We start from the raw sequence: 26863 nt of genomic DNA, 5'->3' as shown, positions 1-26863 counted from the left end.
AGTTGTCGAGTAGCCAGCACAGAGGAAAGAGTCCGAGCGATCTGTCTGCAGGGAAGGAAACCGCGTGTGTATATTGGAGTGCTGTTGATTTCTTTGCCTCTCGAACCAACGACTTTAGCCGACGATGAAGGGCCTTGCTCTCCTCGTGGCCTGTGTATCCTGCGCCCTGGCCATCCCTGCGTATATCCTACCGTTTTCGAGTAAGTAGGGATGTTGTTGTCTGTCTGTCTGTTTGTTTTTTCATCTCTGCCCACCTGTCTGTGATTCTCTGTTTGTTTGTCTCTATCTGGCTGTCTATGTGTGTGTGTGTGTGTGTGTGTGTGTGTTTCTCTCTCCCTCTTTGTCTGTGTCTGTCTATCTACCTGTCTGTCTGTTTTTCTATTTAATTTAGTCTGTCTGTTTATTTGCCTTTTTTGTCTCCCATCTGTCTGTTTGTACGTTTGTTTGTGTCTCTGTCTGTCTGTCTGTCTCTATTTGTCCTTCTCTCTCTCTCTCTCTCTCTCTCTCTCTCTCTCTCTCTCTCTCTCTCTCTCTCTCTCTCTCTCTCTCTCTCTCTCTCTCTCTCTCTCATCACTCAACATAACGTGAAAAACACTATTATAACACCCATAAAGTTTTCTCTTCGTCACCTCGCCCCGTATTGTTGTTATTCAAGGACCAGCCTGAGCTTGTTTGTATCGTGTGACCTGCTTTCAGAATCGGATGCGTATGTGTGTTTGTGTGTATGTACTGTCCTAGTGTTTCCAAGTCGTGTATTTTCTCCTGGTGGTAAAGTGCAGGGTAAGCCTCGTAATGAGTTTAAGTTAGATAGTTTCCGATATGTAAGTAAGAAGTGGTTTGCTGAGGGAGTGGTGGATAGCTACAAGCCTTAATTGACAGTCATGTGGTGAGTGGCAAGACGATAGATCCCTCCATGACGTGTTTGGTTTGCAGGAGTTACCTTGTGTATCCTGACCGGCCTCTTGCAGACTCATGTGATATGTTCCTATGTAAATCAGCTTTTCTAGTACTTATAAACAGTTCGAGTAAAAGTATCGCACTCCTTCACTTACAGAGGTTAGATAGATTCATGAACGGGAATAACAGAAGGTGTATAACAAACTGGTTCTGAGGTAAAAGTCTTCTATATATCAGCCTTCCGAACATTCATATAAAGGTTAATGAGAGGTATTGATTTCATTCTTTCCCTTATAGAAGTTAAATGGAATTATGAATGGGAATGACTGAGAATGAATAATAAACTGGTTCTCAGGTAAATCTTCAATACATCAGCCTTTCTAGTACCCATATAAAGGTTAAGCGAAGGTATTGCACTCTACCTTCTATAGAGTTTCCAAATATAAAATGTATAGAGTTTCGTGAGTAGGAATAACAGATGGTGAATAACAAACTGGTTCTCGATTCTTCTCCTTAGTATTAGTTTGTCTAGAAGTACTTATATTACTGTTGAATGAAGATACTGCATCCCTTCCCTTCCGGTATTTGATTGATTTATGGGCGGGAATGACAGATGGTAAGTAAAAAATAAAAACAGTCTTCAGGAGCTGCCCCGTGTGGAGTGACTGCCTGGCTGCCTTGGGTTCTTAGTATGCTTGCGTGTTGCAGCGTTTCAAGGTCTCGCAACCCACCCAGCTATAAGACAACCCCGTAAGACACTACCGGCCTCTCAAGGGGTCAGAGTTTGTTTCCATTATGAGAACGTGCTTAATTATTCTTGTAGATTTCCATAATGAGAACATGCTTAATTCTTCTTGTAGATTTCCATAACGAGAGCGTGCTTCTTGTATGATGAAGTGTATTAGAGCATTAGCCCGTAAGAAACTATCGATTTTTCAAGAGACCAAGAGTAGATTGCCGTTACGAGTAGGTACTTCCATTTTCTTGTATAATGAAGTGAATTAGTTCATAAGTGCGTGAAAGTTGATCTTGTCTCAATCTTTCTTTATCGGTCTCTGTTTCTTTATCCCTGTCTATGTTTTTCTGATGTTTTTGTGTTAGTGAATTTATCCCCTTAGAAAATATTTATCCATGTAAAACGTCGACTTCCCAAAGACAAAGATATGTTCAGTTGGGGAATAATTTTGCCTCCCTAGAAAAAGAGTATTCATGTAAACCCCCCTTTCCTAACCCTGGGGTCGCGACCCCAACAGGGGTCATAAGCGCTTTTCTGGGGTCATAAGACCTCTAAATATCAAACATGGTGTTTTCATGTTACAATAACACATAAAGAACTAAATTAGTGGGGTCGCGGTCATGTCTAGAGGTGGATGATTGGGGTCACCTGAACAAAAAAGTTGGGAACCACTGATGTAAACCGTCGACCTCCTCAGCATAGACTTCGCATGACTTTTAAAAATACAAGAATTGATAGCAGTTATTTCAGAAGGATGAGAATAAGAAAATAATCAACAATAGGAAAAGAAGGAGGAGGGGGATGGAGGAGGATGGGAAGAAGTAGAATAAGTAGCAGATGATGGAAGGCATGATCTCACACACACACACACACACACACACACACACACACACGCGCGCGCCCATACGCCCACAGTGATGATGATGAAACACAACAAAAACAAAACACCAACGCCCAAACAACACAACAGTGAGTAACATACATGCCTTCCGGTGGTGGTGTTAGTGGTGATGATGGTGGTGTGTTGTAAGCGGACGTGGTGAAAAGGTAGTGGTGGTGGTAGTGGAGGTGCTGGTGGTGGTTGTGGTGAGGTGACTGGGTGACTAACTGACTGAGTGAATGAACTATATTTGGTGATGGTAATAGAGGTGATGGTGGTGCAATTTGTGATATTGTGGATTTGACTAGGAGGTTGCTTGGCTAACTGACTGACTGAACTCTATTAGGTTATACTAATAGTAGTAGTGATGGTTACAGTGACTGATTGACACTTTGACTAACTGTATGAATGACTAACTGACTGACTCACTGACTGGCTGGCTGAAGAACTGACTGAGTGACGGAATAACAGGCTTTTTGGAGAACCGACTCACTAACTTACTGACTGGCAAACTAAGTGAATTCTGAGTGGGTGACTGACTGACTGACTGACGTATACAAGTCTATTCGCTGCTTTCTGATACTGTTAAAAGGAATTAAAACCTGTACAGAAGATAATAAGAACTGATACATATGCATGTTTCCAAGTTTATCCATCCGAGAGAGAGAGAGAGAGAGAGAGAGAGGGCCTAGCATGTCTAACAATTTACGGTCACCTCAGGGCTCATCCACACCCCTTATGCTAACGCCCTTCCTCCTTGCCTTAATCTCCCTTCATTGTCGCCCTCCCTTCCACCTTACGCTTCATTCCTTCTCCTCCCTTTGTCCCTCCTCTTAATCCCTACCCTTTTGTGGCTAATTATTCCTTCTTCCTTCCTTTTGTTCTCCTCTCCCTTCCTTTATTTCTTCTCTTTATTAATAATTATCCTTTCATCCTTTCCTTCATTATCTTTTTACTTCTCTTATTCTCTTTTCTCTTAATCTCTTCCTTTAATAATTATTCTTTCTAACTTCCCTTTGTTTTTCTTTCACTTTCTTTGCCTCTTGCAGACTCCTTACGTTCTTATGTTATTATGTTATTATCTTTCTTCCTCCTTCCTCTCCTACGTTCTCTCCCTTCCCTTCGTATGAGTGAAAGGGAAGAGAGGAAAGATAGGAGGGAAAAAGAGGGTGGTAAGATAAAGTAAGGAGTGTTAAGTAGGAATGAAGGGAAAGAGAAGGAAAGATAAGGTGAAAGAGTGAAAGAATGAAAGGAGAAGATAAAGAAGAAATAGAAGAAGGGAGCATAAGGTGGAGAAAGGAGGGTGAAGATAGGAATAGCAGGGAGCATTTGGTGACAGGGAGAGTGAATGAACAAAGGGAAAAGGGAATGTATGATTAGAAGAGAGAGGTGATAATTGGGAGAACGAATGAATAAAGGGAGAAAAAAAGAGGAGCATAAAGCGATAGGTAGATGGAATAAAAGGAAAAGAAAGAGAGAGAGAAAAGAGGAGCATAGAGTGATAGGTAGAGTGAATGAAGGGGAGAGAGAAGGGATAATGAAGGAAAGAGAATAAGGTAAATGGGAAAGAATTATTAAAGGAAGAATGGAGGATGAAGGGAAGGGAAGGAAGAAGAAAAAAAGGAGAAAAGAGAAGGAAGGAAGGACGAATGGACGATAAAGGGAAGGGAAGGAAGAAGAAATAAAGGAGAAAAGAGAATGAAGGAAGGAAGAATGGATGATAAAGGAAAGGGAAGGAAGAAGAAATAAAGGAGAAAAGAGAATGAAGGAAGGAAGAATGGAGGATGAAGGGAAGGGAAGGAAGAAGAAATAAAGGAGAAAAGAGAATGAAGGAAGGAAGAATGGACGATAAAGGGAAGGGAAGGAAGAAGAAATAAAGGAGAAAAGAGAATGAAGGAAGGAAGAATGGACGATAAAGGGAAGGGAAGGAAGAAGAAATAAAGGAGAAAAGAGAATGAAGGAAGGAAGAATGGACGATAAAGGGATGGGAAAGAAGAAGAAATAAAGGAGAAAAGAGAATGAAGGAAGGAAGAATGGACGATAAAATGGAATAAATGAAGGAGAGAGAGAAAAAAAATGAAGAGAGAAATGAGGAGAGAGAAGAGAGAAGAGATAATAAATAAAGGGAAAAGGAAAGATAAGGTACATGGGAGTAGAAGTAAATAAATGAAGTATGAAGAGTTCTTGCCCTAAGTTCCAATCACCATCATCATCAGTCACTATTACTACACAAGATCAAGGCCTTTCCCAACGTCCTCCACCTCTCTGATGTTAGTGTACCTACTCATCCTGCTCCGCCCAAAAAAATCTAAGTTCCTCCTCCACCTGGTCCTCTGTCCTTACTTTTTCCCACCTGAGTTCATTGGGTCCTCACCTGCCCACGTGCCACCTACATACGTACGCACACATATACACCTGTTTCTTGCATACCAAACATTGTGGCTTGGTGTTCTCTCTCTCTCTCTCTCTCTCTCTCTCTCTCTCTCTCTCTCTCTCTCTCTCTCTCTCTCTCTCTCTCTCTCTCTCTCTCTCTCTCTCTCTCTCTCTCTCTCTCTCTCTCTCTCTCTCTCTCTCTCTCTCTCTCTCTCTCTCTCTCTCTCTCTCTCTCTCTCTCTCTCTCTCTCTCTCTCTCTCTCTCACTTTTTCTTTCTCTTACTCTTACTCACTTTCTCACTCATTCTTTCTCTCTCTCTCTTACTCACTCTCTTACTTTCTATTTCTCACACTTTCTCCTCCGTCACTCTTTTTCTCTCTCACTTACTTACTCTTCTCTCTTTCTTTTTCCTTCTCTTTATATTATTTGTTTTGTGTTCTTGTTGTACGTTGACCTGTGTTTAAGATGCCAAAGAATATAAGAACATAAGAAGAACATAAGAACGCAGGAGTCTACAAGAGACCGGTAGGCCTGTGCAGGCAGCTCCTTTGACTCTAAGCTCGTGTATCTAACCCCACCTAATATCGCTGTCCATGAATTTATCTAGTCTATTTTTGAATGTGACAATTGTATTGGCACTCACCACATCTGCTAAGCCTATTCCACTCATCCACCACCCTGTTAGTAAACCAATTTTGCCTATGTCCCTGTTGAATCTGAATTTATCCAGTTTAAACCCGTTACTTCGTGTCCTACCGGTTCTCTTACCAACAAAACCTTATGAATGTCTCCCTTATTAAGCCCTTCATCCATTTATAAACCTCTATCATGTCTCCACGCACCCTTCGCCTTTCTAGAGAATGCAAGTTTAACTGTTTGAGTCTTTCCTCGTATGGCAAGTTTCTCACCCCCTTAATCATCATTGTCATCCTCCTCTGTACAGATTCTAACATCTTGAAATCCATTCTATAGTATGGTGACCAGAACTGAACCGCGTAATCAAGATGAGGTCTGACTAATGCTAAATAAAGTTTGAAAATTAATTCAGGGCTTCTATTGCTTACGCTCCTTGAAATAAATCCAGTACCCTATTAGCTCGATTTCTAGCTTGAATGCATTGTGCCCTTGGACGGAGATCAGAGCTCACTAAGACCCCTAAATCCCTCTCGCACCCAGACCTACTTATGAGAGTGTCATTTAAGCAATAGTTATGTGAGGGGTTGTTCCTACCTACACTCAGCATACTGCACTTCCTACATTGAACTCCATCTGCCATTTATCGCCCAGTCATATAATCTGTTGAGTTCACCTTGAGAATACTAGCGTCCTGATCCGACTCAATTACTCTACCGATCTTGGTATCATCTGCAAATTTACTAACATCACTACTAATTCCTGTATCTAAGTCATTGATATAAATAATAAACAAAAGTGGACCTAATACCGAACCTTGTGGGACCCCACTCGTAACACATCCCCAGTCAGATCTTTTACCATTGATTTGCACTCTTTGCTTCCTATTGATAAGCTACGCCTTGACCCAGTTCAAAACTTTACCCTCTCAGCAAAAGTCGTTGGTGAGGAACTTTGTCAAACGCTTTACTAAAATCAAGATAGATTACATCATAATTTTCATCTCTGTCAACCGCCTCAAATACTTTATTGTAGAAGGACAAGAGATTGGTGAGGCATGACCTACCTTTTCTGAACCCATGCTGCGAGTCGTGAATTAAGCTATGTTTCTCTAAATGCTCCCGAATGTTCCTGGCTATTATGGACTCCAGCATCTTGCCTATAACCGATGTTAAGCTAATTGATATGATGATATGATGATGTCTGTCTCTTTGTTTATGTCTGTCTGTTTCTATATATGTCTATCTCTGTTCCTTTGTTTTATCTATCTCTATTTGTATGTATGTATGTGTGTGTGTGTGTGTGTGTGTGTGTGTGTGTGTGTGTGTGTGTGTGTGTGTGTGTCTCTCTCTCTCTCTCTCTCTCTCTCTCTCTCTCTCTCTCTCTCTCTCTCTCTCTCTCTCTCTCTCTCTCTCTCTCTCTCTCTCTCTCTCTCTCTCTCTCTCTCTCTCTCTCTCTCTCTCTCTCTCGTGGTTACCTGTGTGTATAAACTTTTCGTACCTCGTCAGCACACAGCAAAGGTGACCCGAGCAATTTGTGGTCAAGGGGCTACTTCTACCTCCTCCTCCTCCTCCTCCTCCTCCTCCTCCTCCTTGACGTCCAGGTAAAAAGCCGTCACCCGCTATCCCTTCTCTTTCTACATAATAATTTCTCCTCCTCCTCCTTTTCCTTATCATTTCTCCTCCTCCTCCTCCTCCTCCTTGACGTCCAGGTAAAAAGGCGTCACCCGCTATCCCTTCTCTTTCAACATAATAATTTTTCCTCCTCCTCCTTTTCCCTATTATTTCTCCTCCTCCTCCTCCTCCTCCCCCCTAGCTTGCAGGCGTAGACGGAAGACCATCCTCCCAGCCGTCTCCTGTGAAGACGGATCACACTTCAACGGATCAAGAATCAACACCAAGGTTAACATAAAACTGGTGGGTGACAGCATTGTTAGAGAACAACTGACTGAGTTCTGTGGACGAAGTATCAAGAACAGAAGACGCTACTGTATTCCTGGTGCAAAACTACAAGATATAAAAGAAGCGGTAGACCTCGTCTCAGACCGCACGGAGCAGGACACACTTTGTTTTGCACGCTGGCACGAACAACGTTCAAACAATGTCCACGGAGGAAATTATAGCTGACTACCGACGAGTAATCCGCCGCTTCAAGGAAAAGTCAAGCCACATCATTGTCTCCGGGATTCTTCCGAGAATCAACGCCTTCACAGGCTTCCACAGAAAGGCGTCGAACATCAACAACAGATTGAAGCACCTCTGCCAGAACGAGGAAGTTTCGTTCGCAAGTCAGTGGGATCATTTCTATGATATCCCCGACCTTTTCCGTCCTGACGGTCTTCACCTCAATGCGATTGGCTCAGCACGGCTTGGTAGGTTGCTGAACGAGGAGGTACTTTTGTACTCAAAAAACTCCGAGCGCGGGATGGGCACCAAAGTATCGTAAACAACCAACCAGTAGGGACCGCTCATTACACACCAAGGCCCCAACAGTGAACACAAGCAGACACCAGATTTCTGTTACGAGAAGCTTTGTTGTCAAGAATGACATTTCTGTCCTATACACCAACGCGCGGAGCTTAATACCCAAACTGGATGAGCTACTTGCCTATTTTGACGTAGAAAGTCAGGACGTGATTGCCATCACCGAAACGTGGTCCACCTCTGACCACCTAATGACCGAATTCTCAATTCCGGGATACGAGAGCTTCTACAAAACAGACTTCACAAGAAAGGAGGAGGTGTTATCTGTTACGTCAAGAACAAATACCCTGCCGTGGAAATAACCAAAGAAGACTCAGAGAAATATGACACTGTATATGTTGAACTGGAGACTAGCAAGCACAACAAAATAACGATTGGAACCGTTTACAGACCTCCAAAGCAACAAGCAGCGGACGACGAAGCGCTGTACGAGGAAATTCACACCATAACACAAAACAAACAGTCAGTCATTACCGGGAATTTAACTGTTCCAACATTGACTGGAACACGATGATTGGAGATCGGGAGGGTAACAGATTGCTCGAAATGTTAGAGGACAATTTTCTTACTCAGATTGTTACCCAACCGACGAGGGAAAATAACTTATTAGACCTAGTACTCGTGAGTGATTCAGATCTCACACGTGAATGTCAAGTCGGCGAAAAACTGGATGGTTGCGACCATCACCTAATTCGCCTAAAATCAGAACAGACCATGAACTCACCGAAAACATGTCCAAGATTCCAAACTACAAAAGCCAATTTTAACTTCTCTAGTGAGATGCTAACCCAGACAACTTGTGAACCCATGAACCTCACTCCGGTGTACGGCGATTTGAACTGCTTTAAGAACAAACTCCTGGAGGTAGAGAGAACGACTGTTCCCATGAAGACAAGGAGAACAAATAATGCCACAAGCACACCATGGATGACTACCCAAGTTCGACGGGCGATTAATTTGAAGAAGAGAAAATACAACTTGCTAAAGGAAAACAGCACTGACGAGGCACGCGAACAGTACCATCAAAGCCTCAGAGCTTGCAGAACACTCATTCGCCAGAGTAAACGTGACTATGAAAAGCAAATTGCACGCGAAGCCAAGTCCAATCCGAAAAAGTTCTTCACGTATTTAAGAAACAAAATGAAGACAATAAGCAATATCGGGCCCGTTAAAGATGAAAGTGACGTACTAACACAGGACAGTAGACAAATGGTCGAAATCCTAAACAGGAACTTCGCGTCTGTGTTCACGGTCGAGAATACCCAGTCCGTGCCCGAGAGCCCTTCCCCACCGATGGGAATCACTCCCTAGAAATTGGTACAATCGACGAACGGATGTGAAAAGTACCTGAACAAACTCGAGACAAACAAGTCTACCGGACCCGACGACTTGTCACCCAGGCTGCTCAAGGAACTCAAGCAGCAAATCCTCAAACCACTCACCGCCATCTACAATCTGTCACTACAACAAAACAAAGTCCCGAAAGACTGAAACAAGCGAACGTAACACCGATCTACAAAAAGGGAGACAAAAGTGTGGCCCTAAACTACAGACCAATCAGCTTGACCTCTGTGGCGGGAAAAATCCTCGAGAAGATCATCAGAGACAAACTCGTTAGGTTCCTTGAAGACAACAACATCATTTCCGATGCTCAGCACGGTTTCAGGAACAAGCGCTCATGCTTAACCAATTTATTGGACTTCTTCCAAGGTATCTATGAAAACTGGGATAATCATATCCCCAGTGATGTTATATATCTAGACTTTCAGAAAGCCTTTGACAAAGTGCCACATGAAAGACTCCTCAAGAAACTTAAGTCGGCGGGATTAGGCGACGATCTGACAGCGTGGATCAAAGACTGGCTCACTGAAAGAAAACAACGAGTTGTACTCAACGGACAGGCCTCCGAGTGGCTCCCGGTCACAAGTGGAGTGCCACAGGGTCAGTGCTGGGACCCATACTTTTCATCATATATATCAACGACCTAGAACTAGGATTAAAATCAATCTTTCAAAATTTGCCGACGACACAAAGGTGGGTGGAAGGCCCTTACGACAACAGACTGATAAATTATCCAGAGAGACCTGGACCAGATCACTCGGTGGTCAGAAAAATGGCAGATGTCCTTCAACACTGCCAAATGTAAAGTAATGCATATCGGATCCAGAAACAGCAACCACATATACCACATGGGTGGCGAACCACTACATGTTGTGCAAGAGGAAAGAGACCTCGGTCACCATCAGCAGTGACTTGAAACAAACAAAACACTGCAAGTCCGCCTGTAAGAAAGCCAATACAATGCTTGGGTTCATATCGAGGAACTTCGAATACAAGACGCCGGGAGTTATGTTATCCTTGTATAATTCGCTGGTAAGGCCCCACCTGGAATACGCCGTGCAATTCTGGTCTCCTAATTACAGGAAAGACATTGAATTACTTGAGAGAGTACAGCGCCGCGCCACGAAGATGATACCATCACTGAGGACGAAACCCTATGAAGAACGACTCGAGCGACTCAACCTCTTCACGTTGGAAAAGAGACGACTGCGGGGAGACATGATACAAGTCTTTAAGTACCTGAACAAGCTCAGCAACGTTGATCACTCCAAACTCTTCACGCTACAAACTAACCTGAGAACAAGAAACAACGGAAAAACAATTCAAGCAAAGCGATGCAATACCGACATCGGCAGGAGTTATTTCTCGAATAGAGTTGTTCGCCACTGGAACAGCCTTCCTGCAGAAGTGGTTAGCGCAGAGACCATCAACTCCTTCAAGAAACGCATTGATCGCCACTTTGCTGCAACAGGAGTGAACTGAACGTTCCCAAGAGTAGGTACACAAGTGCTTTAATCCTTCCCTGCAAGCCACTCCTGTGGCAAACGGATTGATTAAATCACTGAACGCAGGCAGCCTAGTAATGAGCCAACAGGCTTTCTGCTGCCTGCTAGTCCATGTTTCCATGTCCATGTTTCCTCCTCCTCCTCCTCCTCCTCCTCCTCTTTTGTGTCCAGGTCAAAGCCAAGGTCGTTCCCCACAACAAGGCTCCCTCACACGTCCTCTAAGTGCGTCAAGGAGAGAGTGAAAAACATCTGCATAGAAACCACTTAATAACACTTGAAAGAAGACTGTTATGAAGACTTAAATGAACGCCGGTATATACACTTTGATAAACACTTAAGACTTATGGGTAGACTTAAATGAACACTTAAATAAACACTAAAATATACACTTAAAAGGAGACTTATATAAATACGTGAATCGATATTTATATGAAGATTTAAACTGAGACTAATTTGAACATATTAAATGGAGACAAAAGAAGAAGCGAAGGACAGTCAATGGTGGAAAATTTGTAGAAAGTTTTAATGGATGGCAATTATTATAGTGGTGGTGGTGGTGGTGGTGGTTGTGGTGGAGGTGGTGGTGGTGGTGGTGCAAAGGATACTCAGGTGAAAGTTCTTACCTGTAAGACAATCACTCGTCCCGCGGTCACTTTCCCTCTCGTTAGCTGCTACCTGTGCTGAAGGGAGGTAGGCAGCCAGGCAGGTGGTTGGTGCTTCAGGTAACGAGGTGGACCAAAATCCTGCTGAAGAGAGAGAGAGAGAGAGAGAACATTATTAGTAAAAGTTGAATGTTTCTCCTTTACTACTACTACTACTACTACTACTACTACTACTACTACTACTACTACTACTACTGCTACTACTACTACTACTATAATTATAAAGAGCTTTGAGACAACACTTTATAACATTTGAATCGCCTTGTCAGTCTATCTCTCCTCCTCTTTAGCCAGTCTTTACAAAATTACATAAATACAAATGAAAATGAATAGATGAATAAAAGATAAATGAACATATGATAGTGAGTCACCTGAGCGTCCTGTAATAAACAACACATAACGGCAACTACAGGAAAGGTCGAACGTGACTGGAGGAAAAGAATAAAAATAGAAAGAAGAAAATTAACATACAACGGAAATCTGGCGTGAGTAAGTGTGTGTGTGTGTGTGTGTGTGTGTGTGTGTGTGTGTGTGTGACTCATTAGGTAGGTGACACATTGGTTCCTCATAATGTGCTTGACTCCTGTGCGCGTGTGTGTGTTTGTGTGTGCGTGTGCGTCAGCTGGTTACGTAATACAGTTGACTAAGTTTTTGTTCATCCGCTTGTGTGTTGTTTGTTCGCTTCCTGGAGTCCTGTCACTGATCCTTTCGTTTCTGAGTCATCCTTTGCCACCTCCTTCACACACTTCTCACACTCCACTAAATATAACAAAATTTTCCTTCCTGTTCCCACGTCTCCGCCTCTCACACCATTCTCTCACGCCTCTCCTCTGACCTCTTGTTCCTTTTTCTTTTGTCGGAGTAGCGTCTAGGGAGATTTTTTGTTAATGTTTTTGTCTTTTGCCCTTGTGCTGCCTCCCTTGCTGTAAAAAATATATTAAACTTTTCTTTCCTCTTCCCACTTCCATATCATGTCTACATCTCCTTCTCCTACAACCCTCTTATGTCAATCTCAAACGCCAGTTATACTTATTTCTCTTTCCCTTTACCATTCTCATGTCATCTATACTTTACCTCCCTTTACCACCTTTTTATGCCATTCTCAAACCCCAGCTAGATTCAGTATATCTCTCCTTCTTAACATCTTTTTATGCCATTCTCAAACCCCAGCTAGATTCAGTATATCTCTCCTTCTTAACATCTTTTTATGCCTTTCTCAAACCCCAGCTAGATTCAGTATATCTCTCCTTCTTAACATCTTTTTATCCCTTTCTCAAACCCCAGCTAGATTCAGTATATCTCTCCTTCTTAACATCTTTTTATGCCTTTCTCAAACCCCAGCTAGATTCAGTATATCTCTCCTTCTTAACATCTTTTTATCCCTTTCTCAAACGCCAGCTTTACTACATTGCCTTTCCCTTTCTCATTTTCATGTCATCTGTACTCTATACCTTCCCTTACCACGTTTTTACACCATTCTTCCACACTACTAACCATAAAAAATTTGCCTTTCCTATCCTCACTTTCATGTCATATATACGCCACTATTACCCTTTCCTACTCACGCTTCCATTACAGCTTTCTACTAAATCTCGTATAGAGTTCTCCCTTTCTCCCTTCTCGCTAACGCCTGGAGCTGCTACGTCACTTCCGGACTTCCTCTTTTTTTTTCTCTCTTCCATCCACGCGCGCTACATTCCCTTAAAAGAGCAGATATCGCAATATTTCCCGAAGTTCCTCGCTAACGCCTGCAACTTATATATTACTGTACTATAACACATACGGACTTCTCTCTCTCTCTCTCTCTCTCTCTCTCTCTCTCTCTCTCTCTCTCTCTCTCTCTCTCTCTCTCTCTCTCTCTCTCTGCGCCATTTCCCGTTAAGAGCAAGTATCGCAGCTTTTTCCCAAAGTTCCTCGCTAACTCCTGGAACTGTTACAGCTTACGCGTTCGTCTCTCTTTTTTTTCTCCCGTCCACGCGCGCTACACTCCCTCAAGAGCAGATATTTCAACTGTTTCCCTACGTTCCTCGCTAACGCCTGGAACTGTCTCAACATATACATTCGTCTCTCTTTTTTCCTAACATCCATTTACATCCAGATTTCGTAATATTTTCTTAGAGCTCCCCGGATCTGCCACATGCTTACACCTCTCCAGTTTTTCCCGGAGGCAGGATGAGTCAGGCTGAAGGTTGTGGCGGGGGTGAGACGTCCGGGGAAAACTGGCAGAGGAAAGTATGAGGAGGAAGGTCGACTGCTGCCCCCCCCCCCCCACACACACACACACACACCGCCCCCTCACCTGTTCCCCCCTCCCCTCCCTCCCTTACAAACCACACTACACGGTCACGGTTGATGATGCTGAAACAGAGAGAGAGAGAGAGCGCACACACACAAACACACACACCACACCACACAACATACACACACACACACACACACACACACACACACACACACACACACACACACACACACACATACCTCACAGAACAGGTTTTGTCAATATATTCTCATAGCAAGATTATTTCTTTTATATTTACTATTTTTTTTCATTCCTGTCGGTGTGTTGGAGTTTGCCTTATGGCGAGTTAAGGGAGAAGAGGAGGAGGAGGAAAAATAGTAAGATCAACAGGGTAGGAGGAAAAGAGGGAGACAAATATAGAGATAGAGAATGAGGATGAGGAGGAAGATGAGAGGAAGAATTTGTGGAGAAGAGAGAGAAGTATAAACAACAGTGCGATAAAGAGGAGGAGAAGGATGAGGAGGAAAAACTAAGATCAACGGGGGAGGAGGAAAAGAGGGGGACAAATATAGAGATAGAGAATGAGGATGAGGAGGAAGATGAGAGGAGGAGATAGTGGAGATGAGAGAGAAGTATAAACAACAGTGCGATAAAGAGGAGGAGAAGGATGAGGAGGAAAAACTAAGATCAACAGAGAGGAGAAGAGGGTGACAAATATAGAGATAGAGAATGAGGATGAGGAGGAAGATGAGAGGAGGAGATAGTGGAGATGAGAGAGAAGTATAAACAACAGTGCGATAAAGAGGAGGAGAAGGATGAGGAGGAAAAACTAAGATTAACAGGGAGGAGAAGAGGGTGACAAATATAGAGATAGAGAATGAGGATGAGGAGGAAGATGAGAGGAGGAGATAGTGGAGATGAGAGAGAAGTATAAACAACAGTGTGATAAAGAGGAGGAGATGAAAAGAGAAAGAAGATAAAAGAGGAGTTATGTTCTTTTTCTGCTTCACTATACACCTGCCATTTAGAATCACTACTGAACCATCACAGCAACTTCCCTTCGTCCCTTCCTCTTCATCCTCTTACATTTCCGTCTTCTATTGGTCTTTTAACCTTCCTCTTCTTCCTCTTACATTCTCCCTCTCTCTAGTGCTCTTTTAACCCTCTTGCCTGTCCTCTTCATCCTCTTACATTTCCGTCTTCTATTGCTCTTTTAACCTTCCTCTTCTTCCTCTTACATTCTCCCTCTCTCTAGTGCTCTTTTAACCCTCTTGGCTGTCCTCTTCATCCTCTTACAGTGTCCCTCACTTACTGATATTCAAACCTGCCTAACCTGCCTCTTCATTCTCTTACACTTTTCCTCTCCCCTTCCTCTTCAAACCTGCCCAACCTTCCTTCTTCTTACTCTTATTTTCCCTCTTTTATTGCTCTTCTTATCTGGCTAATCATTCCTCTTCTCCTCTTCTTTTGTTGCTCTTAAAACCTACCTAACCTTTCCTCTTCAAACCTCATATTTTATCTCTTCTGTTTCTTTTCAAACCTTATATTTCATTATTCTATTGCTCTTAAAATCTGCCTATCCGTTCTCTTCATTCTCTTATATTTTCACTCTCTTAATTATCCTTTCACTTGCCTAACCTATGCTTTTCAACCTGCCTAACCTTTCCTCTTCAAACCTCATATGTTTCTGTTTCTTTTCAAACCTTATATTTCATTATTCTATTGCTCTTAAAATCTGCGTATCCGTTCTCTTATATTTTCACTCTCTTGATTATCTTTTCCCTTGCCTAACCTATCTTTTTCAACCTGCCTAACCTTTCCCCTTTATCCTCTAGTATTTCTCCTCTTCTGTTCCTCTTATAACCTTTCCTTTTCATCCTGTTATAGTCTCCCTCGTTTACTGATCTCGCCTGCCTAATACCTGACAGCCATGACCAAGGGAGGGACAGATGGACGTGTGTTATGGGTATCGTGGGTGTGCATCAGGCAGTGTTGATCTTGTCGTCTGCTTAAAACACCTAACAGGATAGGAGGGACTGAGAGGCGTGCGTTGTAGGTGTCGTGTGTGAGGGAGTGTTGATCTTTCCGCCTCATTCCTGTTTTCTGTGTGACGTCAAAATACACGTGACTTTTTTTTGTTTGATAGTTAATTTGTTTTTTTTATTCGAGTGCTTTACACCTTCCGCAGCGCACTGGGAGATATCATTATTAGACTTGGTTATAAAGAGATTGCCATTGTCTTATTGTGTCTCTCGTTATTGTTCTTTTATCTCTTATTTTCATGTACTTCCTCTTCCTCTCCTCTTCCCTCTTCTTTGTTGGGTCGATGTTTCTGACGAGTGTGTAGTGAGGGAAGAATATGACTCCTCTTTTTCTTCGTCTCTTCTTGTTCTCTTCTTCTTTTCTTTTCTTCTCTCGCGTCGATGTTATTGAATGGTGTATATATTGAGGATAGAACATGTATAGTACCTCCTCTTTTTCTTCTTTTCTCCTCTTCTCTTCTCTTCTCTTTTACATTCCTCTTCTCTCTTTTCTTCTCTCCTCTTTTTTTCTCTTTTTCTCTTCACTTTATCTCACTGTAGTTTGTCTTTTTCCCTCTCCACTACTTTCCCCTCTTCATTCTTCTCTTCTTTTCTTTTTTCTCTTCTCTTCTTCTTCTCTTCCTTTTATCTCACTGTAGTTTGTCTTTCTCCCTCTCCATTACCTTTTCCTCCTCATTCTTCTCTTCTCTTCTTTTTTTCTCTTCTCTTTTCTTTTTTCTTCTCTTCCTTTTATCTCACTGTAGTTTGTCATTCTTCCTCTCCACTGCCCTCTCCTCCTTTTTCTTCTCTATTATTCTCTTCTTTTATCTTCTCTTCTCTTCTCTTTATCTCACTCTTCTCAACAACTTTTTCTCCTCTTTCTTCTCTTTTATTCTCTTCTTTTATCTTCTCTTCTCTTCTCTTTATCTCACTCTTCTTAACAACTTTTTCTCCTCTTTCTTCTCCTCCTCCTTCTCTGCCTCTTCATCTGTCTCTCCACCCAATCCAATCATGCCCATCATCCTCTGACAGCCGCCTCTCCATCCCATCCTTCCTTATGCTGTCTGCCCACCCCGTCCATTCCCTCCCTTTCTCTCCCTCCATACCTCCCTTTTCCACCTCACGCTTCCTTCTCTCTCCACCCTTTGTGCCTTCTCTTTATTCCTACTCTTTTATGTTTTTTCTTACTGTAATAATTCTTCCTTTCTTTCCGTCCATTTGTCCATCTCTTCCTTCCCCTAATTATCTCTTTTTATATCCTGCGATTTCCTCTTATTACTCTTTATTCTTTGTTTTTCCTTCCCTTCCCTTCATAATTCTCCTTTTTTTCTTTTTCTTCCTTCTGGTTTGACTTCCTTTCATTCTTCCTTCTTCCCTTCGTTCTACCCTTACTCCCCTTGATTATTCCTCCTTCCTTTCTATGTTCTTTAATTTTCCTTACTTTCCCATTCATCCCTCCTTTCGTCCACCTCTCCCATTAATTATCCCTTTTCTCAATCCCTACCCTATTTTGGCGTACCTTCCCCTAGTAATTTATCCCTCCTCCTTCCCTTCATCAACTCCTTCCCATTCCCTTCATCCTTCGGCCTCCTCCTCTTCCTACCCTACACCTCCATCTCCCTACCTTCGTTAGCATCTATGAACCGGTCTTTGAGAATCGCCAACTGAACATAGACTTCCCTTTATCCCTTGACTCCTCTGCAACCTGATATGTTTTTGCCTTACCTTTCTCTTTAATTAAACGAGCTAGGCGGCAAACCTACTAAGAGAAAGAGAGGCACGTGGGCTCTGGGTTGCGGGTCAGGTGATGCTGGGATTTGCGTAATGTTTCACTGTCTTGTGTGACGGTAAGATGCATGTGACTTTCCGATCCTGGTTCATTTAAGGGGTGTGTACAGGTAGGTCCTTATAAGGCTTGGTTACGAAGATTGTTAACTGGTTCTTAGTGGGTATTTGTGGCCTCAGAGACGGTAGCAGTTCATTATGTTAGTTATCATTTTGCACTTTCAAATCCGGCTTACTCCACTGGGGGTCTTAAGGTCTGAGTATACACAGATCATTTTTCGTAGCTCAGGCCCATACGCTCAAACATTTCGAAGCTTACACACCCACATTAGGTAAGGCATTCGTAGAGGCTGAGGTGGGTATTTTCATGGGGAGTTTTATGAGCCTCGTGAGTTTGACTAGTCTTCTGCACCGTGAACGTGAAAAAACACTCAATGAGAACACGACTGATCTCCTTTGTTGCTCTTGAAATTATTTGTTGTGAGAGCCGAAAGCGTCAGAGAATATGGACCTTACACACCCACACTTGATTAGGATTTCGTAGAGGTATCAGGGTATCAGGACACCTCTCCTCACGAAAATGACTTCTCTTTCGGCTATTCCTCTCCAATCTTTTTAGGGGCAGTAAGTAAGTAGCGGGCTTTTTTTTTTCATTATTGTTTTTTTTTTAAGCCCTTGATCTGTCTCCTTTGCTGTAAAGGAAACAAAGGTTGTGCTGGGTATTTCCATGGGTAGTTTTATGAGCCTTGTGATAGTCTGACAAGGCTTCTGCACCATGAACGTGAAAAAAACATTCATGAGAACACAACTGATCTCGTTTGTGGCCTTTGGATATATCTATTGTGGGAGCCCAAAGCGTCAAAGTTCACTAGGTTCACTTAACATTTGAGGCTCTCGGATCCGGGTTACTGCAGGGAGAGGGAGGGAGGGGGGGGGTATTAAGACCTCGGGACATTTACGAATCATTACTTTCTTGTCCTGGTCTCTGCTTTGACACATCAGTAAATCATAGTCTTAATTGGTGACGGACTCTTATTTGGGTTTCTTCAAGGGGATGGTGACGTTAAGGATCTAGTATATTTGTGGATCACTATCACATCATTATTAGACTTGGAAGGGTGTGCCGGGGACTTTTTCTAATATCGACGGGAAATTGAGACATCAGAGTATTACTAGCTCATTACAAGGCCACTGGACATAGGTCGGAGGGTGTGGCGGTCACTCGTAAGCAGCGTTGCCAAATTATCGTACTCAGCACATTGCATTTTTGTAGTTTCTGACCGATAACTATAGCAAAAGAGAACGAAACCCATCAATATTTAACAGTTTTAACGCTAACTTTAATTTCCTATCGTTATTTGTGTGGTAACGACAGTCTTGGAGCCTAAAAATTATAAATGCAATGTTCAGTGTGCGACAATTTGGCAACGTTGCTCGTAAGGGTTATCCACACCTGCAAACAATATATCACAGTGTGCGTATTAACAGATCATGTATTAGGCTCGGATGTATGAGATTATACGACATTACTTGAGGGGGTCACCAGGAAGATACTGTGGGTGGTATTCTAAGACGCTCCCTCCTCTCACAACAAATATTTTCAAATGCCACAAAGGTTATTAGAAAGGTTCCCAAGAGTGTTTTTTTCACGTTCATGGTACAGGAGCTTTGTCATATTACCACCGGGGTCATAAATCTACCCATGGAAATACCCACAACTCCTACGAAAGCCTCATCAAATGTGGGTGTGTGAGCCCTGACATGTTTAAGAATATGGCCCTGTGCCCCACCCTTACAACACCCTTGATCTTGTTTGTTTGTTTGTTATGTGTTTAAAGATATTTATTACCTTACCCCTCTGTCCCTCCATTTCTATAATCTACATTCTCTCGCCCCGTTTCTCCTCTCTCATCTTTTTCACTTCCATTTTCTCATCTTCACCTCTGCCTCGTCATCTGTCTCACCTCCACCACGCCGATCATTCGCATCCCTCTCAACCTGTTTAGTCTCTTATGATAATAATAGCGATAATGATTCATAGCGTGACACGCATATGTCTGCTGGCGTAGATAAACACTTTCTTGAAAATGTGACTCTTATTCGGCCTTCTTCAAGGGTGTTTATGCCTCAGTACGTTACCTCGTCATTATCATGCACAGCCACGCCCTGGGAGTCTAATGCTGCTCCCTGCAAACATTACGGCGCAGCATATCACCACAGCATATTCAAGACTCGTTCCTTGGATGTAATTCCCTTATTTGTCTTCTGCAACTCATCTGCGACTCATCACCATGCTTTGCCACGCCCTGGGAGTCGGTTTGAATAGCTTGTATATATTCATGTATGCTCAGTATGTATAAGCTCATTATACTTCGTCTCCTTCCCAACACGCAACTCTTATATGTGACTTTTGCAACGGCCACATCTCATTCCCGAGCGCTGCCACGCCCTAGGAGCCAGTTCGCACTGGTTCCTGCAAACAACACCACGCAACATAGCACATCTTATTTAGCCTCCTTCCTTACATAGTTTTCATATTCGCCCTCTGTAATGGCATCGGCTCATTATCACAGTAGCATCGGTTCATTCCTAAGCTTTGCCACGTCCTGGGAGCTAATTCGTACCCTACAACCTCTTGCGAACAACACGGTGCAATATACCAACGCATCATATTTAGCATTGTCCCTCAGATGTAGTAACTCTCACAGCCAGCTTCCATAACGACATCGGGTCATTATCGCAGCTCCATTCGTATTCGCGTTGCCCTGCCCCAAGATCCGGTTCATACTGCTTCCTGCGGACGGTATGGCAGAGTGAGTGTAGCCAATGTGGCGTGTAAGCCCCGGCGTGTAGCCCATGATTGACATCCAAATATTTCCCGCCGAATGCCCGCCGCCTCACTCCGGTTCGCACTGCTGCTGCTCGATTTCACGATTCTCTGGTGAAGGAGGCGAACCAGTGACTGTACAAAGGATATATAGAAAAACTACCAGCAACAACCAGGATGTAGGGAATAGTCTAAAAAGATAGTTGATCAAAGACTGCCTTCCTTGCATGCGGTGCGAGCGACAGACCGAGGACTGAGCTAAAGATATATATAAGCAAATAATCCCACCAAAAGCTATTTCAGTTAAGAGGATAAGAGGAATTGTTCAAAAATGCAGGCGTTGTTAAAAGCTTGCCTTCGCTATATATGGTACGAGAGACGGAAAGAGGACTAAACAAAATAAATATATATAAAGAACGGAAAGAGGACTAAACAAAATAAATATATATAAAGAACGGAAAGAGGACTAGACAAAATAAATATATATAAAGAACGGAAAGAGGACTAAACAAAATAAATATATATAAAGAACGGAAAGAGGACTAAACAAAATAAATATATATAAAGAACGGAAAGAGGACTAAACAAAATAAATATATATAAAGAACGGAAAGAGGACTAAACAAAATAAATATATATAAAGAACGGAAAGAGGACTAGACAAAATAAATATATATAAAGAACGGAAAGAGGACTAGACAAAATAAATATATATAAAGAACGGAAAGAGGACTAGACAAAATAAATATATATAAAGAGATAATCCAACAACACCTTACTTCAATAAAGGATCGAAGGAAGTCTGGAAATATAGGAGTTATAAAAAAAGTTGCCTTCGCTTCATATGATATAAACAAACACACCAAGAAGTATATAAAGAAAGATATAAACAAATAATGCCCCAAAAACTCTACTGCATTGAAAAAGACATAAGGAATAGACTAGAAACATAGGAGTTGCTAAGAGGCCGCCTTCTTCTTATATGGCATGACAGATGGAACAAAGACTAAACAAAAGAAATATATAAAGAAATAATCCAACAATAAAGAAGATAAAACGAATAACTTAATAATACAGGAGTTGTTGATTGCTCTGCCACTCGTCTACCTGGGCAGCGACGAGTAACCTTGAAATCCCCAACCTGCCCGGCCCGGGCAGGTTGGGGATTCAAATTACTATTTTCTTTATCGGGATGAGTTTTTCTTGTTTCAAACTGGTGCGATGCTGTTTTTAGGAAGGCTGCAGTGAGAGAGAGAGAGAGAAACACTATGGCAGGATATAAGTACGTACTCCTAAACGTATTCGCATCGGCGTCTCAGTTCGCCTGTATGAATAGCCTCTCGTAGAAGTGTCTGAGATTTCCACGGACTGTTTTGTGATCCGCGTCGTTGTTTAACCCGACTTCTGTACCATGAACGGGGAAAATCACCCATGAAAACCCGGTTAAACTTCTCTGGCCTTGGGAAATGGTCGTTATGGTAGCCCGATACGTAAGAATATGGTAGAGTGAGCATGGGGTGCAGGAAGGGCAGACTGACAATGGCGGGATGTGTTTTCAATGTGCTGTGTTAATTACAGGTGGACGGGGCACGAGTTGGATTCGTCAGGTGCTTGACTGTCCGCCTCTCCTCTACGGCGGCTACGACACCACCAGGTAAGTCTATTGTTCCCTATTCACCTGTTATCAGTAAGTAAATGGCACTGGCAGGTAACCTTTTCTTTTCTTCTATTCATGCTGTAGACTATGTAAAGTGTGTATGTCTTGTAACTGGGTCATCAGGGTAGTAAAGGTAAAATATAAAGTTGGGGACATTTCTCTATAGCTGCTCATGGCCTCAGTTCCTATCTCCATCGAACATCAGGGTACTGCATGAACCCAATCAGAGTCACATCAAGCCTCAAGACCATTGGCTGCTGGAGGGGTGTGGGCGGGGCTTATGTGTCCTGGTAGTTCGAACATGTTCATTTCTTCTTATTCGTGATGTAGATTACGTAAATTGTGTATACCTTGCAACAGGGTCATCAGGAATCACATCAAGCTTCAAGACCATCATTCATTGGCTGCTGGACGGGTGTGGGCGGGGCTTATATACGAAGGTAGTTTGAACAGAGTGTAATAACCTCTCAACTCGCCCAGATGTCGTCAGCTGCAGAGGCGCAGTCACCAGGCGCAACCCCAGAGGATGACGGTGCTGGAGATCGTGGAGGAGGAGGAGCCGGGCCGCGTCCAGGTGGTGCATGACGAGCACGCCGGCACCTTCGCCATCAAGGTGCCTCACAAGTTCGACCTCGGCAAGCCCAAGTGTGAAGCCAGCGAGATCTACGTCAGCGAACTGGACATGTGAGTGGTGGCGGAGGTGCTTTGTTTGAGTTTACTCGTTCGTTATGTTTTAGTCGTTCACCTCTTCTGTTTTTGTTTTTTTTCTCTCTGTAGCTATTTATCTCTTATTTCAATTCTTTTACTCATGATCGTTAAGGTTCACTAGTTCATTAAATTTTTCTCTTTCACTTTCGTTTCCTCTATGTAACTTTTTATCTCGTTGCATTATAGTCTTTCAATTCCTTTTTTTTGCTTATAACTATATATTTCGTTGTATCTTAGTCTTCAATTCTTCTGTTTTCTCTATGTAAGTACTCCTTTCGTATCCTAGGCTTTCAATTATTCTGCTCTCACTCAGTAACTTTTTATCTCGTAATACTATAGTCTTCCAATCCTTTTCTTAGATCTATGTAATAATTCATCTCATTGCAGCTTGGTCTTTCACTTCTTTCGTTCACTCTATGGTCGGTATTATAAGACACTCTCGCCTCTCACATCACCTATTTCTAAAGGTCAAAGAGGGGGTCAGTCGGGTTCTAATGTGTTTCTTCAGGTTCATGGTACAGAAGAAGACTCACACTACCACCAGGGTCATAAAACTACCACTGGAAATGCCTATGACTCATACGAAAGCCTTGTCAATTGTGTGTTCTTGGACTGCGATATGTCTTGCAATACGACCTTATATGTTTATCTCCACAGCTGCGTGCCGGCGGAAGACCACGTGATAAAACCCAAGCACAAGGACAGCGGCAAGACGAAGCGCGACCAGCAGAAGCAGAAGGAGGACAAGAAGGAGCCGGTGCTGGTGCTGCAGGTGGGGAGCTACGAGAAGGAGAAGTGCAACCCTGGCGAGATCTGGGTGCCCGAGGTGGCCGCCTGCCTGGACAAGAACCCGCCCCCCCCCATGGAGCCCGAGGACGACGACGCGGACTACTACTGAAAGAGGGGACGAAGGAGGCGATGAGTGGGAGGAGTAATGGCGCAGAGCTTTTATTTTTTGGTACTGGTTGCCCGAGGAGTGGCTGGATGATGATACGGATTACTACTGAAGGAGGGGAAGAAGGAGGCGATGAGTGGAAAGAGTAGTGGCGCAGGACTTGCTTTTTAGTGCTGATCACGTTGCTCTAACCAAGTATTCCTTTTTTTTAAGTGCTGATCACGTTCCTCTAACCCAGTATTCCTTTTTTTTAGTGCTGATCACGTTCCTCTAACCCAGTATTCCTTTTTTTTTTAGTGCTGATCATGTTGCTCTAACCCAGTATTCTTTTTTTCTCTCTCTTTGTCCACATCAAGGAAGGCAGCTCAAGGGCAATGTGTAACCATGAAAAGCCCGCAAAACACTGCCCCTTCAAACACTGCGACGGGAGATGTTAAAAATAGAGCATAATGTACGTTCACGGAGAGTACAATATAAGGAAAGTGCGCACGTATCACTGCTTTTTTTTCACATTGGTTTCCTTTTTTTATGCCCTTGAACTGACTCCTCTACTGTAAAAAAAAAAAAAGTAAAATATATCACTGCGTCACTATAAAAAAAATCCGCCCGTGCCACTACTAGACTAGGGCAGACTCTAAACGCCCTTCAAGACATCTCACCGGCGTTACGACCTTGCACGTAAACCATAACAAATCATAATACCTAATAACCTAACCCGGTGTAGTTTGTTATCTATTGTTCGAGAAAGACTTCCGATGACAAGACTAATAAGCTTAACTGTTACCCTCCCCCTCCCCTGTTCCTCTCTCAGTGTTCAGGTGTTTCTAAAATTACCTGGTGGAGAAGATTTGGATGAAGGGGAGAACAGAAATAGGGAGGGTCTCATTGTGTCGTGTGTGTGTGTGTGTATGTGTGTGTGTGTGTGTGTGTGTGTGTGTGTGTCAGTAACTAGGTGCAATAAAATAAAACTTTCCACTCAATACCTTCTCCCTTTCTCCTTCTCTCCCTCTCCTCCCTCCTCTACTCCCGGGCCACATCCCTCTCCTCCTTCCTTCCTCCCTCCTCCCTCTCCTCCTCTCCTACCATGCCTCATCCAGTTCTCCTTAAATTCCTCCCTTCTCTTCTATCGTGCCTCATCCCTCATCCCTCTCTCCCTCCCTTCCTTTCTCCCTCTCTCCCTCTCCCTCCTCTCCTACAATGCCTCATCCAGTTCTCCCTTCATCCCTCCCTTCTCTTCTTTCGTGCCTCATCCCTCATCCCTCTCTCCCTCCCGTCCTCCACCTGTCTCACCTTCGTCCGGACGTGTAAAGGTGACAGACAGGTATAGAAAGTCGCACCTGTGAGTAATGATGTTGTCTTATTTATTTATTCACCCACGTCTTCGCCTGCCGCACCGTGCCATTCACTTGTTCAACTTCAGAGGATAAATTTTAATATATATTTTTTCGTGTGTCTCCGCGTGTTTTTATGTATATAGATATTCGTAGGTACACTAATAGATTATTCTTATATTTTATAGCTTTACATACTTGTACATACACCCCGAGCCAGTGTTTTTGTATCTCTTCTTTAGTGACGTTAGATTGTGTTAAGTGTGTTTGTATGTGTGATGAGAGTGTCTGCTGAAGTGTGTGACCCACCTCTTCCCTTCCTAGGTGTACCTCTTCCCTCGTCTCTTTGTCTTTACCTTCAGTAAGCCTGGTATGATATATAGTTTGTACCGTCATTTCCTTCCATGTTCTTCGCTCCCTTATTCTTGATGCATATTTTGTAAAGTGTGTGTGAAAATACTGAATAATAGATCCTACAAATGTATGGCCCATCTCACTTAATACTCTTTCATTATTTATTCTTGGCCACAAAAAAAAACTCATTTCTATTACTGAGTGTTAGACAGAACCTACAGAGGGAATAGTACATTTCAATGAGCTTTATTTCTTTGTCATATTTAACTGTTCTTCTTACTACCCCTGCGTATAACCAATTTCACTGAGTACTCTGTCTTTCTACCAACAAAACTCTTCGTTATTATTGTGTGTTAGACAGAACAAACTGAGTGAGTGGTCCATTTCGCTGAATTTTCCCTCTTTTTCAAACTTAAGTGTTCTTTTGTCTCTGCCCTTGTGTGTAACCTGAATGGAAACTTGATCATGCGTATCAAGTGGTCATTTCCCTTACCAGTAGAGTGCCAAAGTTGCGTCTGTGTCCTTGTCTGTGTGTCGTCGTCAATGGATGCCGGAGACGTAAAGAGAGAGCGGGAAGGCAACACGTATGCTGCCAAAATTCTTACTTTTATACAACAGGGATGAAGCTGCGTCTGTGTCTATATCTGTGTCGTCGTTAGTGGATGTCCAAAGTGTAAAGACAGAACGGGAAGGCAACGTGTTTGATGCCAAAATTCTTACTTTTATATAACAGGGTTGAATGTATGTGTTTGTTTGTACAGGGTATATATGTATTTTAAATAAAAACTAAACACTTCCACTCTGTATTGCAATCCCTCACCGAGCGCGGCCTTGCCTGCAGCGGAATTCTACTTGACGTGCAATAAAACCCAACCATTTCCTTATTGCGGTCTCATGTACTGCCAATGCCTGTCTGTCTCATGCTATATGGAATGTAATAAAACCTAAACATGTCCTTATTAACTCCTCCGCAGTGCATTGGTTTGCGTCCCTAAGTACGAATCTGCGAGCCTGGGTTAGAATCTGGCATGGGCAGTGGTTCAGCACAATCAGATGCTCATCCTTCTTTTTGGGATGGTCGATAAATAGGTACCTCTAGAGAAATCTGGAAACCTGGGGATGATAAACTGTGGTAACTCGGATGTCACACTGGCCTTGTGTCGGATGACTGGGTTCTCTCCCACCACAGGGTCAAAGGGAGATGAGCACCGCCGCCACGCGCAGCTATAGCTCATGCTCCCAACTTTACCTTTATTTCCTTATTACAACCCCTCGTTCTACCCGTCCTCCATCCTCCGGCCTCACACAGAAAAAAAGAACTCCTCTATTTATAAATTGCAGTTCTTCGTTAACCAAGTTCCTACCCTCCTCCTACTGATTAAGACACACTCCTGCTACTGCTAAAACAAACAAAGGACACACGTGGATATAAGGGGACTACTACAAGCGGCCAGACGGCCTACTCATGGAAGCTCCTGAGATTTTTTTTTTCTTTTTTTTTCTTTTTTGACATCCCCGCCTATAGTGCCGGT

The 26863-nt window shown here is 42.9% G+C and overlaps 1 protein-coding gene across 1 annotated transcript; it reads left to right on the top strand.

Moving 5' to 3' along the window:
* On the top strand, window positions 1–24278 carry LOC126994484 (uncharacterized). Its single transcript, XM_050853802.1, has 4 exons — window positions 1–200; window positions 21965–22040; window positions 22524–22727; window positions 23409–24278. The coding sequence occupies exons 1-4, from the start codon at window positions 125–127 to the stop codon at window positions 23647–23649; spliced, it is 597 nt and encodes a 198-aa protein (XP_050709759.1). The 5' UTR covers window positions 1–124; the 3' UTR covers window positions 23650–24278.
* Window positions 24279–26863: the final 2585 nt, after the last annotated feature.

Source organism: Eriocheir sinensis, unplaced genomic scaffold, assembly GCF_024679095.1.
Source record: "Eriocheir sinensis breed Jianghai 21 unplaced genomic scaffold, ASM2467909v1 Scaffold800, whole genome shotgun sequence".
Classification (NCBI taxonomy): Eukaryota; Metazoa; Arthropoda; class Malacostraca; order Decapoda; family Varunidae; genus Eriocheir; species Eriocheir sinensis.
The sequence above is the reverse complement of the archived record's forward strand: the minus strand, read 5'-3'. Positions and strand labels throughout refer to the sequence as shown.

Excerpts from the sequence above, each read along its gene's own strand:
- LOC126994484 (XM_050853802.1), top strand. The coding sequence starts at position 125 with ATGAAGGGCCTTGCTCTCCTCGTGGCCTGTGTATCCTGCGCCCTGGCC. Across the intron at positions 201-21,964 it reads GTATATCCTACCGTTTTCGA|GTGGACGGGGCACGAGTTGG; the intron begins GTAAGTAGGGAT and ends TGTTAATTACAG. Across the intron at positions 22,728-23,408 it reads TACGTCAGCGAACTGGACAT|CTGCGTGCCGGCGGAAGACC; the intron begins GTGAGTGGTGGC and ends TTATCTCCACAG.